This window comes from Eleutherodactylus coqui, chromosome 1, assembly GCF_035609145.1.
Source record: "Eleutherodactylus coqui strain aEleCoq1 chromosome 1, aEleCoq1.hap1, whole genome shotgun sequence".
NCBI classification, from domain to species: Eukaryota; Metazoa; Chordata; class Amphibia; order Anura; family Eleutherodactylidae; genus Eleutherodactylus; species Eleutherodactylus coqui.
In genome coordinates, this window is record NC_089837.1 from 410,451,114 (window position 1) to 410,468,480 (window position 17,367).

Sequence of the window (17,367 nt, forward strand, 5' to 3'; positions counted from 1 at the left end):
TATGATTTATTAAAAAGAAACTCTGCCCGCGCCAACCTGAACTTGTGCACTGTCTGCCCTGTAATCAGAGACTACACAAGTCATACAGCAAAATAATTTTAGCTGTCCAAGAAAAAAAATATATAAAATACACCATGTGTAAAAAATGCTACAGAGTGTCCGGGACCAGTACGGCTGTGCATTTTCTTTGCCTCGCTACCTTGTCTGGACTCTACTTTTTCAGTTAGTGCTGCTGGACCCTTTTTTTATAACTCTGTTGCCTGTATGTGCCTTGCAGCTGCTTCATGGACCCCTCACACAAATAGGAGCTGGTATGGGAGACTGTTGTAGACTTGTTTTGCACAGAGGTCATTGTGCAGGGAGGGGGGAGTAGATAGTCACAGCTTATATCTCTTATTGATGGTGGCTCCAGTATTATCTACATATAGATGTCACCTTTGTGTAATCCTGCCGAAGCTTTCCCTACAGATCAGGAAGGGACAGACTAGTATAGTGTCCCATTTACTGGGGCCAGCAGCCATGTAAATGACTGCAGGAGCGCTGACTGTCACCGCTAAGAGCGTTTAGACAGGCTGAGTTGATTGCTGGCTTCTCGCTCAGCGCTTCACCTTCTATGTCAAGCGCTGCGCAGAGGGCGTTTACACGCAGTGAGGAACCAGCAATTCTGCAATATGTTTTATGCAGACTGAAAGTCAGCGATAACGAAAAGTGAAGGAATTGCAAACAACTTTTTTGCATTTACACGCGACAATTATCATGCAATTTCTTTCGTTTAAACAAACTTTGAGCAATAATCGTCCCATGTAAATGATCTTTTGGGAACTCTGGTCAGTGTGAAAAATGCAAAATTATAAGATTAGGGTAAAAAAAAATGTGAACGAAGGTTAAAAAAAAATCACCAGAAACTCTTTAAAAAAAAAATAATAAAGTTTAGCACTAGCATGTGATTTATATCCTAGGTCATTTTCTGATGACACATTCCCTGTTAACTTTTCAGACTTTCAAAAAGTGCTAGATCTGTAAGACAATCAGAGATGTGCAATAGGGGAGACGGGGGCGCATGTTGCCATTTTTTTATGAAGCTGGCTGATCTGCCAAAGAAGGTTGGCAAAATTCTGCTTGCCCTATCCGCTTTTATACTACAAATTGCCATGAAAGCATTGTTGTGTTTCAGCTATTTTCTATTAGCCTTTCAGAGGTTCTTCAGAGTGTTAGTTGGAGTGAGGCAGGCCGTGTGGGACAAGTGCGCTGTAATAAATATATCTGCTCTCCTTGTAGGCTGCGAAACGCGGTATTCTTTCTTCTGGACGAGGACGTGGACGAGGGGCGCACGTGAGGGGACGAGGGATGTCCCGAGGAAGAGGAAGGGGCAGAGGGCGCGGTGTCCCAGTGCATGCTGTGGTAGACCACCGACCAAAGGCTCTAGAGATCTTTGGATTTAGTGAAGGTGACAGGGAAGATCTCCTTCCTCATTTTGCAGTAAGTAAATAAATTCGAGATGTATCCTAAATGGTCAAGTGTAAAGTTCCACTGTATGCTTACTACCAGGTTAAAATCAACTGGTTAACAGCTTGCTTTTATGACCACCTGATCACCAGTATGCATATTTTTAAAAATGTATTTTTCACCCTTAATTTTGGCATGCCTTCCTTTTGAGTGGTATTCTGGTTTTATGTGAATACTTTAATAATTTTCTAGTATGCTCCTATAAAATTGGAGAACCCCTATCCTAAAGGTGGATAATGATATATTGCAGTTCCCATATTGACCAGCAGGCTGCACTGTAGGCTGATAAAACACACACCACTTGCTGTAGCCACCTCGGAAATGTGCATAGTTCTACAGTTAGTACACATGAATGTAATTTGATTGTTCCATGCATCGGTAGTGTCACCAGTTCACTTTTGGGACATTGGAAGCATCGCTGGCTACATGTGTGTGGTGTTCCTCTAAATCTCTGCAGGCTATTCTAGAATTGTATGCTGCTTGTGAAGGGAGTATATAGCGGGTTTATAGGAGGGTCGGTCTGTTAAGAAATAAAAGTTTCTCTGATAGTTTAATTAGTGGATATGGAAGTAATGGGCAGTCCTCTTCACGTGAACACGAGCGATGCTTGGAGTCATGAATGGTGCTGCTGCTGGTGGTCGTCTTTATACCGAGGGTCTGCCGAGCCAGAAGATTCAGGCACAAGGCCTCCAGCTTCACCTGATCTACTGCTTTATAGGATGTGCTGCTTATCTCAATCTATGTTGTGTGAAAATAATTGTGTTAAACTTGGAAGTAGTATCAGCAATATCCGTGATATTGAAGAAATACTGTGATACTGTACAAAGGTCTTAGGCAGACGTCAAAAATGCTGCAAAGAAAAAGAAAAGTGAAATCAATAAAGTTTTATTGTGTAAAAAAAAAGTAAAAGTTTACATCACCCCACCCCCTTTACCGTATCTATAATAAAAAATCTAAATCATAAAAGAAAAGTACATATCTGGTATCGCTGCGTCTGTAAAAGTCCGATCTATCAAAGTAGCACATTATTTACCCTGCATGGTGAATTCGTCCAAAAAAAAAGATAAAGAACGCCAGAAATGCACTTTTTCAGTTACCCTGTTTTCCAATAAAAACGCAATAAAAAGCAATCAAAAAGTCCTATGTATTCCAAATTGATACTAATGTAAACTAAAGGACATCTCGCAAAAATGACCCCTCGCTCACAAACGTCTACGGAAAAATTAATTTTTTTTGCGTGCAGAAAATGGCGGCAGAAAATAACTTAAAAAAATTAAATGTTTATGGAAAAATAGAACAGTAAAAAAAAAACTATACAAGTTTGGTATTGTAGTAATCATACTGACCCATAGAATAAAGTTGCCGTTTTTGCAGTTTGTGCGCCGTAGAAACAAGGCGCACTGAAAGATGGTTAGAATTTTTTAAAAGTTTTTCAGTACATTATATGGTACTTTATATAGCACCATTGAGAAATACAACTCGTACCGCAAAAAACAAGCCCTGATACAGCGACGACGATGGCTAAATAAAGGAGTTATGATTTTTTTTAAAGGGGGGGAAGAAAAATGAAAATGGGGGGTGGGGGTAATGGACCGCGTCATTAAGGGATTAATAATGGGCTGACATTTCCTGCTCTGTAGAGAGAGCTTTTTAATCATCTCCGTATCGGAAGCAGGGATACAATAAAAAGTAACACCTAATATATAGGTAACACAGGTCCAACGTTTATAGCAGGTGATGGTCACAACTCACCTCCGTCCCCTCTCTGCACAGGTTACAGACCCTGTCTAGAACACTTTCTCATAGAAGTCAATACATTTCCCTGTCCATTGCGTCTGTGGCCCACGAGACCGCCATATATTTCAACATGCTGTTAATTGCCGTTCATGCAAGATGGCCTCACCTGTATTCCTGTACAGAAAATAGAAAAAAAAAGTAGTTAAAGGGGTTGTCCCGTGAAACAAAGTTGGGGTATACACTTCTGTATGGCCATATTAATGCACTTTGTAATGTACATTGTGCATTAATTATGAGCCATACAGAAGTTATTCACTTACCTGTTCCGTTGCTAGCGTCCTCGTCTCCATGGTGCCGTCTAATTTTCAGCGTCTAATCGCCCGATTTAGACGCACTTGCGCAGTCCGATCTTCTCCCTTCTGAATGGGGCTGCTCGTGCTGGAGAGCTGCTCCTCGTAGCTCCGCTCCGTCACGTGTGCCGATTCCAGCCAATCAGGAGGCTGGAATCGGCAATGGACCGCACAGAAGACCTGTGGTCCACCGAGGGTGAAGATCCCGGTGGCCATCTTCGCAAGGTAAGTAAGAAGTCACCGCAGCGCGGGGATTCGGGTAAGTACTATCCGGTTTTTTTTTTCAACACATGCATCGGGTTTGTCTCGCGTCGAACGGGGGGGCTATTGGAAAAAAAAAAAAAAAACGTTTCGGTGCGGGACAACCCCTTTAATAAATAAACCCATTTATGTCCGTATTTGGGTTTAATTGGTAATGCACTGTAAGGGGTCCCTTTTAAGATCAGGTTGGAGCACAAAAGGCCTGTTCAAGTAAACCAGTCCTAGAAATACTTTGTCATACTTCTCCTTAAGTAGAATTATCGTTGAAGGAATCTGTCAAAAATATATCGTTTAACCCCTTAATGACGCGGCCATTTTTCTTTTTCCATTTTCGTTTTTTCCTCCCCCCTTTAAAAAACTCGTAACTCCTTTATTTATCCATCGACATCGCTGTATGAGGGCTTGTTTTTTGCGGGACGAGTTGTATTTTTCAATGGTGCTATTTAATGTACCATATAATGTACTGAAAAACTTTTAAAAAATTATAAGTGGAGTAAAATGAAGAAAAAACGCCATTTCGCCATTTTTTAGTGCGTCTTGCTTCTACGGCACATAAATGGCAACAAAAACGACATAACTTTATTCTATGGGTCGGTACGATTACTACGATACCAAACGTGTAGTTTTTTTTTTTTACTACAAATTTTTTCAAAGACATGACATTTTTTTCAATTTTCTGCCGTCATTTTGTGCGCGCAATAACTTTTCTGATTTTCCGTCGACGTAGTTGAGCAAAGGCTCATTTTTTTGCGGGATGTTCTGCGGGGTCTTCTAATAGTACCAATTTGGAGTACATACGACTTTTTGATCGCTTTTTATTGCGTTTTTTCTGGGAGACAGGGTAACTAAAAAAGTGCATTTCTGGCGTTCTTTATTTTTTTTTTCGGACGACGTTCACCGTGCGGGAAAAATAATGCACTACTTTGATAGTTCGGACTTTTACGGACGCGGCAATACCAAATACATATTTTTAATTTATTTAGATTTTTTAATAATAGATATGGCAAAAGGGGGGGGGGGGTGATTTAAACTTTTACAACTTTTTTTTTTCCATTAAAAAAAACTTTATTATTTTTTTTTTTTGTTTTTTTTTTACATTACTTTGAAGTCCCCCTGGGGGACTTTAAGATGCGATGCTTTGATCGCTTCTGCAGTATGACGTAATGCTATAGCATTACGTCATACTGCTTTTTGACAGGCAGTCTATCAAGCCACCCTGTGTGGATGGCTTGATAGGCAGTCTGCTAAGGCAGTCCTGGGGCTTTTCATTAGGCACCCGGCTGCCATGACACCTGCACGACTCCCCCGATCTCATTGTTCGGGGGATTTAAATGCCGCTGTCAGAATTGACAGCGGCATTTAAATGGTTAATAGCCGCGATCGGCAGTTCGCGGCTATTGCCCGCGGGTGTCAGCTGTTATAAACAGCTGACGCCCACACTGTATGAAGAGAGGTTGCATCGCAACCTCTTTTCATACATACCCCGCGGCCACAGGACGTACCGGTGCGGCCACAGGACGTACCGGTACGTCCTTGGTCGTGAAGGGGTTAATGATGGAAAAGGGAAAATCCAAAATCAGAATAAAAAAATTGTTGGTTGCCCTGATTATAAATGCTGCAGTCATTCATACGAGTATGAAACTGAAAATGCCCAAAAATGTCTTGGTAATTCCGTGCCTCCCCAGGTTTTAACCAGATTTATTTTTTGATTTCTTTAACCCTTCCTTCATCTTGCATGTTGTAATAAATACAGGTAGTTTCTAGTATAAAGCTGGGAACACCCCACTGATGGAACTTACTGGGGTTTTATTGTAATATGCTCTTGTCTTCTCATTTAAGCAATTTGGGGAGATTGAAGACTGCCAGATCGACGACTCTTCTCTCCGTGCAATAATTGCCTTCAAGTCGAGAGCAGAAGCCGAGGCTGTAAGTTTCTATCCTCCACTTGTAGCTATGTAGTCTTGTGATTGTATACACTGCATGTCGTCTCTCTTCTAGGATATATACAATGTTGTCTTTTCTCCTTAAGCCTGGTCCGTGTCACAAGGGTAAACACAGTTCTGTTGTGCAGCTCCCTCGTAGGAGCCAAACGCAACTCCACCTATAATGTTTGCCGCCATTGTGAAGTCTGGCAGTGTTAAGGGGGAAAGTAGATCTATTTTTGTGGAAATCTAAGTTTTGTAAACGAAAGCTAAATGAATTCTGGTGAATGCTGGTAAAGGTTTATTTGGGGTGGATTCACCTCGGAAATGTTTATTAGCCTTCCTTTCTTGCTGCCGATACATTGTTGCCATGTCCAGAGATGCATTTTGCATGACTATCATATACTCGGTCACTATAATGAATGTCGCTCCTGATCAGACACTACGCCTTTCACAATATATGTTTTCCTAAGCCCTTCTCTGTTTGCAGATGTGCTTACCTAAAGATTTTCTGAGAGTCAAAACCCCCCAAACTATAAGCAGACACTAGGTTAAAGTAAGATGATAATCTCATGACTGTGCAGAGGGGAGCCGGGTGCCTGCACTTTACAGGGACCTTGGGGGATAAAAACCTGTGACAGATGACGGCAGTCCATAGAGTGCTTCTGACTCTCTGAAAACACCTACATGCAATTATATAGATATCTGACATTAAGGGACCGCACACATTTAATGCTTAATATATGGGCCTTTATACTAATGAGGGTTTACCGGTGTCCATGCATTTTGGCACCGCTGCACACAGCAGAATTATTGGGGGAGACTACCCTATGAAAACTAAAATGTTAAAAAGGAAGCTGAACAGGTTCTTTTGTCAATGAGAATCAATTTTTTTCGATAAGGAATAAAGAGACTGACAGCTTGCAACAATCATGAATTGCTGTTCTAGTGCTTGATAGAGAAACCTTGCATCTTTTTTTTTTTTTTTTTTAATCTCTATCCCATATTTTTCCCTATATGGAAGCTTTCCAAATAGCTGCACATGTTTAAAAATGTCAAAGCCAATGGTGCTTACCTTTCCTCAGCCCCACGGTCCTCCAAGTGTCCATTTTGGAACAGACGCCATGTGATCGCTGCTGCCGATCAGAGGCCACAGTGGTCAGGTGCCGTTCTCCTGGCATATCCACTCCGATGCTGGGAAACATGATGCCCTGAGAACTGCATCCAACCACTGTGGCCCCCGATTGGTTGTAGTGTTCATGTGGTGTCCGTTCCCAAATAAGATCAGGAGGGCTGAATTGCGGTAAGTAGTGCTGCGTTTGCATTTTTTTATATATTTTTTTTAAACGTGCAGCTATAGGTAAAAAAAAAATCATTTTGTAACCGGACAACACCTTAAATCTTCTACGCACATTGTGTTCAGGACTTACATTTGGCGTATATGCTAGAAAAAGCCCCGGTGTGTCCATAGAGCTCCATTCATCCAACAGAGGCCAAAACAGCGTCTTTTTGGCCTCTCGCCAGGGTGGTATGCTTTCCCCCTAACTGTATGTGAAAGCAGAGTAGACTGATCACAAAGAGTATATAGTGTGGTTTATTAAAACCTCTACTGTTGTATCTGTATACCGTGGCGTAGGCTGAAACCTTCCTGACACATACCTCTGATGTGAAGCTAAAAGTAACACTCACAGAGGGGAACATATTCTATTCCAACATGATGCCTTATTTCAGTCTCCTATCCTAAGCAATGGGGGAAAAGGATTACTCTTTAGCATTTTATTCTTTCCAAAGCTCAAAGTAGCACTTCTGCACATAGGACTTAAATGCTGTCTTCCAAGTTTGCCTTGTATGATCTTGTGATTAGCCCATGAAGAGGAGGCGTGTGAGCTGCATGGTAAAGAGGCCTTTAAATATATCATAAATTTCTATGTACAGATTTAAAATTTATACCTCAGGACTTCAATATCACACAATTCATGGTCAGCTGCTGTTGAACATGTAATTGTTTCTACATTTCACATTATGCTGTACTTTAGGATTGTGCTATAAATCTTGTGTGCCTGTCCCGGCTATTTGGGTATGTTGCTAACGCTGATTTATGTCGCTTCATGTTACTTTAATTTGAGCATACAATTTCCAAAGCCGCCACTTTGTGCAGCTGGCACCAAGCAAGATTTGAGTATTTTAATACTAGTTCTTTTCCGTTTTCAATTACGCAGGCTGTTCTTCAAAGGTTATTTGTCTTTCCAGCTCCTGTAGGTCATAGTGATGATTCCTTTCACAATAGGAAGCACAAGTACTGTTTTATTACAAATAAGTGCTGTATATCCAGGTGCCACATTCACACCATATGGGACAAAGTAGTGTGTGTACCAAGTGCATGTTTCCTGCTGATGACCAACACTTTGCTCATTCATTTCTATTTCTACACATGCTAACTTAGGCTGCGATCCATGGAGCCCATTTCAAAGGACAGAACTTAAAATTAGCTTGGAGTAAACCTGTAGCAAATCCAAGTAGCACAGAAGTGGAAGATGTAGAACCAGAGGAGGAAGAGGTGAGCATTTTCTAATAGGTGACCTTTTTCAGTGAAACGTTACATGACTCGTCACGGTGTTTATAGTACTAGCTGTATACTGACGTGCCATAGAAATGATATCCATGACCAATCTGCTGCTGGAGTTAATGTAAGAAGTCATTAGAACTACTACAGTAGTCTGTACGGATATAATTACGTCAATGGTATTAGAAATGTGGAGTTCTGACCCCTCAGAATCTGCCTCATCAGTTGGAAGAAATTGTTTTGTTTCAATGTACTCAGGGAAAATGGTCGTCTTCTAGATCCATCTCCTACGGGAATAGAGGATCAGGCATGTTGAAATCCGGCATGCCCAATCCCTCTTTCTGCTGACATAGGGGTGGGGATTTTCAACTGTCCTCATACACATAAGATTGTCAGCCAATCCCACTGAAGTCAGTAAGTTTTGTTACATTTTTTTCCTCAAGTATATGGCCAACTTTAGTATGACTGTAAAATGCACCCCACAAAATACTGCTTTTCCTATGCTGCAGACAGACTCTTCTGTCTGTCAGCCAATCACTAGGTTGGCTCCTTTTAAGGGGAGGGTTCGTCCAGCTGTACAATAACCATTACCACCTGCAGCCTCCCCCCTTCCCTTTTTAGGCCACCCTTTCGAATCAGAACTGTATTATTTTTTTTCATTACCTAGCTTAAATGAGGGCTTGTTTTTTGCGGGACAACTTGTATTTTTCAGTGGTAGATTTACTAGGGTCTACTACACTGTCGTCATGAGCAGAGTACAATGCACTACATAAGTGATGCAGTGTACTATCCTAGAGATTGAGTGATGGCATCTTCAAGTGTCCTTGAGAGACTAAAGGCCCATTTACATGTAATGATTATCACTCAAAATTAGTTCAAACGACTGAAAATGAGCGATAATTGATACATGTAAATGTGGGCAAATGCTCTTTTCATTTGAATGATGATTTTAAGGTGAAAATAAAGCAAACACATTTATCTCTCAGTAGACCCGCAGGCTGTTATCTCCGCGGGAGTCGGCAGATAACATTCTAATCTGCCTTCAGCCACAAGCAGAACAATGCAACTGTGTGCACAGCTGGGCATGTGATTAATCACAGGCTGGGCTCTGCAAACAGCGCCCGGATGCCCTTTTACATGCAAGTGAAGATGATAGTGTTGATGGTCATTAACACTTTATGCAAAAAGATTGCCAAATCTTTCAGTCGTTTCAAAATCTTTGCGTGTAAAAGGCCCTTTAGAAATAGTGTCAGAGTTCAATAAAGTTTTTAATTTTTTTTTTCTTTAATGCATTTCTCCGCACAGAAAAACCTTTTAAATGGACGAAATGCCAACATTTAAAAAAAACAATGGGTATTGCCAGATTTGTAACGATCCAAACAATGAAAATATTGTCATTTTTCTTGCATGGTGAATGCCTTAAAAATAATTTTAAAACTTCTTGCTGAAATTGCTGTTTTTTTTCTATGTGTTTTCAAAAATTGCAATAAAAGGGAGACCAAAAAACTAAACTGCAACTCTTCCCACAAAAAAACAAGCCCTCAGATGGCTCTATTGCCAGAAAAATAAAAATCTTATGGGTCTTGCAATGCAGAATCAATAGTTTTTCTTTAAAAACATGTTTTTGTTGGCAAAAGTAGTAAACAAAAAAAAAAAATCTCTTAACTTGGTATAACAGTAGTAGTGCTGACCCAGATAAGAAAGTGATGCTTTCACCAAACGGTGAAAGCCATATAAACAGACTAAAGAAAAGCAATGGTAGCATTTCTGGGGGTAAGGGTGGGGCTTTTCAGTTATTTCCCCCCACCACACCAAAAACAAAACTTAAAATAAAACTCATTATGGCTATGCCACCAAGTTCTGCAAGTTTTGATTCTTGCAGAGCTACAGTGAAAACTGCTTGGCCTTTGATTCAAAACATAGGCTGGTCGATGAGGGGTTAAAGGCAGTCCTATTGTTGCGGAGTTTTCCTATAAACAGTTCTAACTTCATCAGGTCCTTTCTACATAAGAGTTGACTCGAAAACCAAATCCGTTTAGCTTTATATTCTTTTCCCCCCTCCAGTTTCCGGAAGAGACTGCGGTGGACGACTCTCTGCTGCAGGACGATGACGAGGAGGAAGAGGATAACGAGTCGCGGTCTTGGAGGAGATGATTTCTTTTGCCTTCACACTTGGACTCTCTCCATATCTGGACTGCTTTTTAGTTGGATTGCAGCACTTTTCCATGGGATGTTTTCCTGCATTTCTGTGCGAGAAGCTAGCTGGACGATTGGTTAGAACAGATAACTTATGCTTTGGAAGCCTTCTGTAGTTGTCACATTTCAGTAAATGATCGCACAAGGCACCATCATAGACGCGCAATGATTTTATCACATACACTTTGCTGGGTGTACAATTTGGCTTATTTTTTTAATTTAAGAAACTTGTGAAATGCAAGTTGTTTGGTTTTTCTTCCTCAAGAAAAGAATTTGCTTTAAAATCTGAATGTTTTCAGAGACGAGTAGATGTATGCTAAACCTGGAATCTCAGTGGTGTTTTCTGTATACATGATGCCTAGTGTAGGCTTTACTTATATAGTAGCCTTTCGTGTTCAGCTCATTTTGTGTACGTAATTTGCGTATTGGGTTTTAATAACATTGTACAAATGCTTTGCAAATAAGTCCGTGTGACTTCAGTATGTTAAAAAAAAAATAAAGTGGAATGGTCCAAGAAAGACATAAAAAACAATAAGGAAAATCTAGATCTGTTGCTAAATTAAAATAACAGAAAAAAAGAAAAAATAATTAAAAAAAAAAAGAGAAAAAAAAAATCCAACCATTCCAGTGGTTTAACTGTAAAGATTGCATGCTGCTATGATGAATTAAACATCTCACGTTTCATGTGCAACATTTTCTGATATGGAAAGTACACTGTCTGACCTCGTGATCTAGCGCCTGCTCTCGCAGAAGCCTGTAGTGTGCGGATGACCTTCGATTTGACAGAAACAAGACAATATTGGTGAGTAATCTATTTATCTGATGTATCTACCTGAATGGAGTATGTTATGGGGACCTGTTGGATAAAAACTGCCCCAGCCAAATGGATTTACTATTTAATCCGATCCTCCAAGTAACTCAATCATCCTGGCACACGAGAGTGAGGCCGCCTTCACACGGCTGAAAGAATCACGTGAGATTCGTGTGTTGCGAGACGCACAAATATGAACCCCATTCTTTTGGATGGGATCAAACACATGAGCGATGGTTTCCTGCATGGCACCGCAATGCTATGCAGGAGACAAATCACAGTATGTTCTGTCTTGTGTGTGCTCTCGCATCGCATCTCCATTGTCTACCATGGGGCCAGCGGCAGCATCACGCCACAAGCAAAGTGCACATGATATGAGGTCTCCCATTTAAAACAATGGGAGAAACTCTTCATCTCTGAAGTAATATGAAGTTAGCCTTAGGCCTCATGTCCACTTGAAAAATACAATCCGCGCAGAATCTGCTGCGGATTTGCTTTAAATGGTATTTTTTTGCATGCAGATATCTGCACACATTGCTATCAATGTGATAGCAATGTTGCCGATACGCGCAGAATCCGCGGCAGAATGGAGCATGCCACGGTTTTTCTCCCGCGCGTGAAAAACGCAATTCTTTTAAAATGCCATCCGAGGGTGCAAAAGTCAATTTAATGGACCGCGGATGGCCAATGATTCCCTATGGGCAAAATCCGCAATTGCATTTAGCTAGTGGGCATGAGGCCTTAGGCCTCATTCACGCAGGTGTATTTATGCTCTGTACTAAGCGCAGCATACGGGCAGTACGAAATCCATTGATTTGTATACTGATGTGTGTTTATCATGCACATGAAGAAAATCGCAGCAGACCCTATTTGGCCTGTTGTACACACCAAAATGCCCATTCAGTCAGTGGGTTTGTGTAAATGCACAGTGAATATGCATAATGTGTGCGTATTCACAATGTATATATGCATGAAGGCAGGAGTCCAATGGTCTGTGGGACCCCTATTGCTTTTTTTTCCCCACACGTGAAAAATGCAGTGAATATTCACACGCAAAAGAAAACCAAGGAGGATCAAATACACAGTAATTACATGCAATTTTGGTCTGTGAAAATGCTGCATATTTCACGGACTGAGATGGCATATGCACAGGTGAATAAGCCTAACTGTCCCTGGAAGTGAGATGGATTAGTCATTATGGGTGCAGGGATCACTACCTCCTCCCAGCTGAACATAGGGAACAGTAGATTGTATAATCTGCACATTAAATGTATCCACAGCTGGTTTTGCACAATGTACTGTCACGTATGTGCTTCTTCAGCTAACCACAGCATTGGGGAGAATGGAAACATTCCTTCATACATGGTGATTTGTATTTTTAAATGGGGCTAAATCCAAGTGCAAATGTGAGGCTCAGTCTTGGGTCTCTGCCATGGATTAAGCGTCAGATCCGCCTCAGAAAAATCTGAGAGAGATTTCACTCTTAACCCTTTCCAATCTAATTTCCCTGCCACCCGCACACGCCCAGCTCTTATTTATGGGAAAGTGCTTTGTGGATCCTTTGGAATTACTAAACAGAAACACACTAAAATGAACACTTATATTTATTAGCAATTTCTTTAATTTATTCTTTCCAATCCATTGTCAGCCTTGTCCAACATTAAGATTTCACTTCATAGCTCTGATGTCGGACGAGGGCTGACACATTTTTCTGACACTATGCAGGACGGTGCTCCGATGTTTTGGGGCTGTTCTGCATATGTGTGCTACAGTATACAGGACAGTGCTCCGAAGTCCATGATACAGGACATCTGAGCGCTGTCCTGTATATTGTAGCACATATATGCAGAACAGCCTTCTACTTTGGAGCTCTGTCCTGCATAGTATCCGACGTTAGAGCTAAGCAGGGAAATCTTAATGTCAGATGAGAGCTGACACTGGATTGGAAAAGGTTAATAGTTGTTTGAATATGCCCAAACGCTGGGTTCAACTCTTACCTTTTATTTAAAAAGTGGATCCCCCTAACATAGTCTTCAACTGGCCCCATGATTAAAAATTCTAGGGTTTTAATTTTTTTTATATAAATAAGGACATCAAATATTTAAAACAAATCACCAAAAAATTCATAAATGTTTAAACCTAAAAATTAGATTCATGCAATCGGTTAGTTTCTGATGGCACATTTCCTTTAAAATAAATAGTCCTAAATTGAGGTCTTTTTATTGGAAGCAGGAAATGTAATTTTTGTATGCAGAGATCATCTGTGGTCCTCCTTTATTGTGAATAATTGACCATTGACAGGTTTATGGGTAACTTCACAAAAGCAGCGGTGTTGGGCTTATTATGGTGACCAATCTGATGGCTGAGGAGCCACTGACAAGATCAATTTCTTTTTAATTGCAAAAAAAGCTGTTAGAGCTTCTAATTGAAATGTCAGCTTCCCCTATATGATCTTATGAAGAGGGTCAATCACAATTTAAAACTCCTCAGATACAAGGTGCTTAGATGGGGCAGCATGACCGGTCCACTTTAAAGGGGGTTCTGTCATTAGAAAAAAAAAAAACTTGCCCATTCCTCCTCTGGCAGTCTTCTTGCCGATCTTTTCCAGTCCCTCCAGGTCACATCACCTCCAGCCAGCCAGGTCCTCTTTTTTTCTGTTATGTCGCGTACATTCTGCTTCCTGCAGGTCAATGTGTCTCACTGCAGTAGTAAGTAAACACTTGCAGGAAGACAGCGCACATGCACGGTCTCTACAATAGCTCGGCATTACCTGCTAGGCAGTGAACGCTACGTCCCTAGTGACTGGGTACATTGCCCTGCAGGAAGGAGTCTGCAGAGAATGGACATAACATTACAGGAAGAATAGGTTCCAGCCGGCTGGAGGTGATGTGACCGGGAAGACTGGAGGATTCAGGAGAAGGGCTCACTCAAATGGGCGTATGTATGCTGTGTAACAATAGAAAACAGAACCTCTGGCACTTCCACAGATACCAGAATAAAAACTGTATTTTATTTAGACATGGATAAAAAACATCTTCCCAAAATTTTTTGTGCTTAAATGTTTCAAATAGAGTTCTTATTTCTAACATGCAAGTGCAAGATGAATAAGAACTCTATTCGAAACATGTGCGCACGAAAAACTTTTTTGGAAGATGTTGTGTTTTTTTATTCATGATGTCTAAATAAAATAATGTTTTTATTCTGGTATCCACGGAAGTGCCAGAGGTTCTGTTTTCTATTGCTGTGGGGCGTACTTGCACCTGTCCGTGCACCAGACGGTGGTTGTGTCCATGCAGTGAGTTGGCGCTTGGGATTTACATATGCTGTGTAGCAAATATGTATGTAACTCAGCTAATAATGGGTATATTATGCACCAAGATGGGACATGCTGTGTTTTTTTTATCATGCATAAAAAAAAAAAAAAAAAAAAAGATGAATGGCCCAATGTAAATCAATGGGCTCTTAGCACTGCGTATTACGCAACAAGCATATGCCCGTGTGAGCCCTAATTGTAGATTTGCACATTTTCTAGAAAAGCTGTCGAATTACATTTACTGTAGGTGCGTGGACCGGACTGAGACTCCTTTTAACATGCCATCCAACTTTTTACCTGCAGATTTTGGGGAGTAAGAGTTTTCCGAACATGGCCTACTGCAGATGCCCCCCAGAGACAGGTAGCGTATGCTTCATTGATGCTTTCTATCCTGATTTTGTTTGTCGTTATGATAACCTATAACATTTCAGATGCCCAGATTTTCCCCCACAGTTCTGCACATGGGTGTTGCGCACTGTTTCTTCCAATGTTACCTGTTGGGTTGGTCTTATTTACAAAATGCAGTTTTCAAAATCCTAAAAACTTTTATCTGTCAAGTATATACTTGTTAAAATTTATTAGCTTTTTCCATTTTTTTTATTTGTAATCGAGAACATTGCCCTCATTTTGTCCAAGTGCCTGCGCTACTTCACAACAAATACAGTCTAATTAACAAATTGCATTATCCTGGATTCGACCAACCGCCCCGTGAGGTGTGCAAAGAATTGACATCACATGCTCCAGTTGGTGTTTGGTACTGAAAACAGTAAGTAAGCTGCATAAACCTCGGTGAGCTGCTGTAAATAGATTAAAAAAAATAAAATAAAGATGTAAGTTTTTTTAAATTACAATGAGTTCCCAGAGCTTTTATGCTGCTTGCTTATTTTCGGTATCAACACAAGGGAGCATGTGATGCAGTTTTTTTGCACATATTTGTATATATTCTGTTACCAAAACTTCCTCTTAGCTCAAAATATACTGCAGTGTTATGCTGGAGGCAGACCGTTCTATGTGCTCTGCAACTCATCCTTAAATAAAATGCTGCACGGGGGGTGAAGACTTAAGTGCATCTTCTAAACCTCCTTAGAGTCGGGAAGTGATACAAGACAAAATGGTTCTATATGATGATGTCTTCTTAAGAAAACGTAATTCTTTGCTTTCTATCGGACATGACTACAGTTGAGTCTGGTAAAAGAAAAAAAAATAGTTCTTCATTGGGGCATGTTTCTTTTTTGTCCATGCTTTGCTCAGCAGCAACCTAAATGTGATGGGCTTCTGCTGAGCAATAGAAGTAGATATCTGTGGGTGGCAATGCCTGTGTTGTCAATATTTAAAGGAGTTTCCCAGGGAAATACTACTAATGACCTATCCTCATGATGGGTCATAATAGTTGATCTGCTGGGGTCTGCCGCTGAGGACCTGGCCGATCTGCTGATTGGACGCCTGCTGTCAATGGCGCTACACACACTGGTACAGAACAGAAGCTGCTTCTCTGACCCCTGTGTAGTGGCTGGCGCTTATAACTGCAGGTACAGCTCTCGTTTTTTTTCAACCAGCTGATCAACTATTGATGACCTATCCTAAGGGTACGTCATAAATTGGTAGTTCTCTGGAAACCCCCTTTAAGTTCTAGTTGGATGTATGGGTCATTGCCAAAATTTTGAGTGTGATACAAATTTTAGTTTCAGGGAGTTTGCTGCTTCAGTGTTGGATCTTCTAGTCAGATGTAAGCTTTTTATAAGTTTTAAAACTTTTATTGACAAATCAGCCAGGTTTAGGCAAAGAATCAATATTTACAGTGTTGAGCCTTATTTTTTCAAGGTTTCTGCAATTCGCCCTGGCATACTGGATATTTGCTTCTGGGCCAAATCCTGGCTGATGGTCACCCATTTTTGCCTAATTGGAGTTTGGAGTTAATAACAATTTGTGGCCTTTTTGCCCACCTGGTCTTTGAGGATTGACCAGGGGTCCTCAATAGCATCTAGATGTGGGCAGTTTACTGACCACAATCCCAAAATTTAAATGTTTAGTCCTCAGAGGCATTATTGCTTTTGCCTTGTGACTCGGTGCTCCATGATACTGGAAGAAGCATTGTTCATTACCGAATTGCTCCTGGATGGTTGGGAGAAGTTGGTCCTGGAGGATCTGTAGATACCATGGCAGTATTCTTAGGCAAAATTGTGAGTGAGCCCACTGCATGGATGAAAAGCAACCCCACGGATGATCTCAGGATGCTTTACTGTTGCCATGACACAGGGTTCAAGCCATGAATAAAGAAGGTACGAGAGCAACGTCTCCCAAGCATCCAGGAGCAAGTTGGTAATGAACAATGCTTCTTCCAGCACCATGGAGCACCGTGTTACAAGGCAAAAGCAATAATTAAGTGGCTCTGCGAACAAAGCATTAAAATTTTGGGTCCATGGCCAGAAAACTCCCTGATCTCAACCCAATGAAAACGTGTGGTCAGTCATCAAAAAGTGGGTGAACAAAGAAAGACACAATAATTAGGCACTTATTAGGCAAGAAATGGGTTGCCATCAGTCAGGATTGGTCCAGCTAATAATTGCAGAAGTCATGAAAAAGAGTCAACACTGTAAATATTGAGTCTTTGCCTAAACGTGATGTATTTTTTTGATAGTGATTCAAAAATTTATGAAATGCTTAGAAGTCTACTTTAGTATACCATAGGAACATCTGACTAAGGCTGG

General features: G+C 40.8%; 1 protein-coding gene across 3 annotated transcripts in view; it reads left to right on the forward strand.

Annotated features, from left to right (window-relative positions):
• The window catches only part of RBM26 (RNA binding motif protein 26), a 75,682-nt gene extending 64,906 nt beyond the window's left edge, over positions 1 to 10,776 (forward strand). For all 3 annotated transcript variants that reach the window (XM_066580768.1, XM_066580776.1, XM_066580784.1), the window contains exons 20-23: positions 1,279 to 1,479; positions 5,694 to 5,780; positions 8,220 to 8,333; positions 10,404 to 10,776. In XM_066580768.1, the coding sequence (XP_066436865.1) occupies positions 1,279 to 1,479; positions 5,694 to 5,780; positions 8,220 to 8,333; positions 10,404 to 10,493 (492 nt within the window). In that variant the 3' untranslated portion in view covers positions 10,494 to 10,776. The remainder of the gene's footprint in view (positions 1 to 1,278; positions 1,480 to 5,693; positions 5,781 to 8,219; positions 8,334 to 10,403) is intronic.
• The last annotated feature ends 6,591 nt before the right edge of the window (positions 10,777 to 17,367 follow it).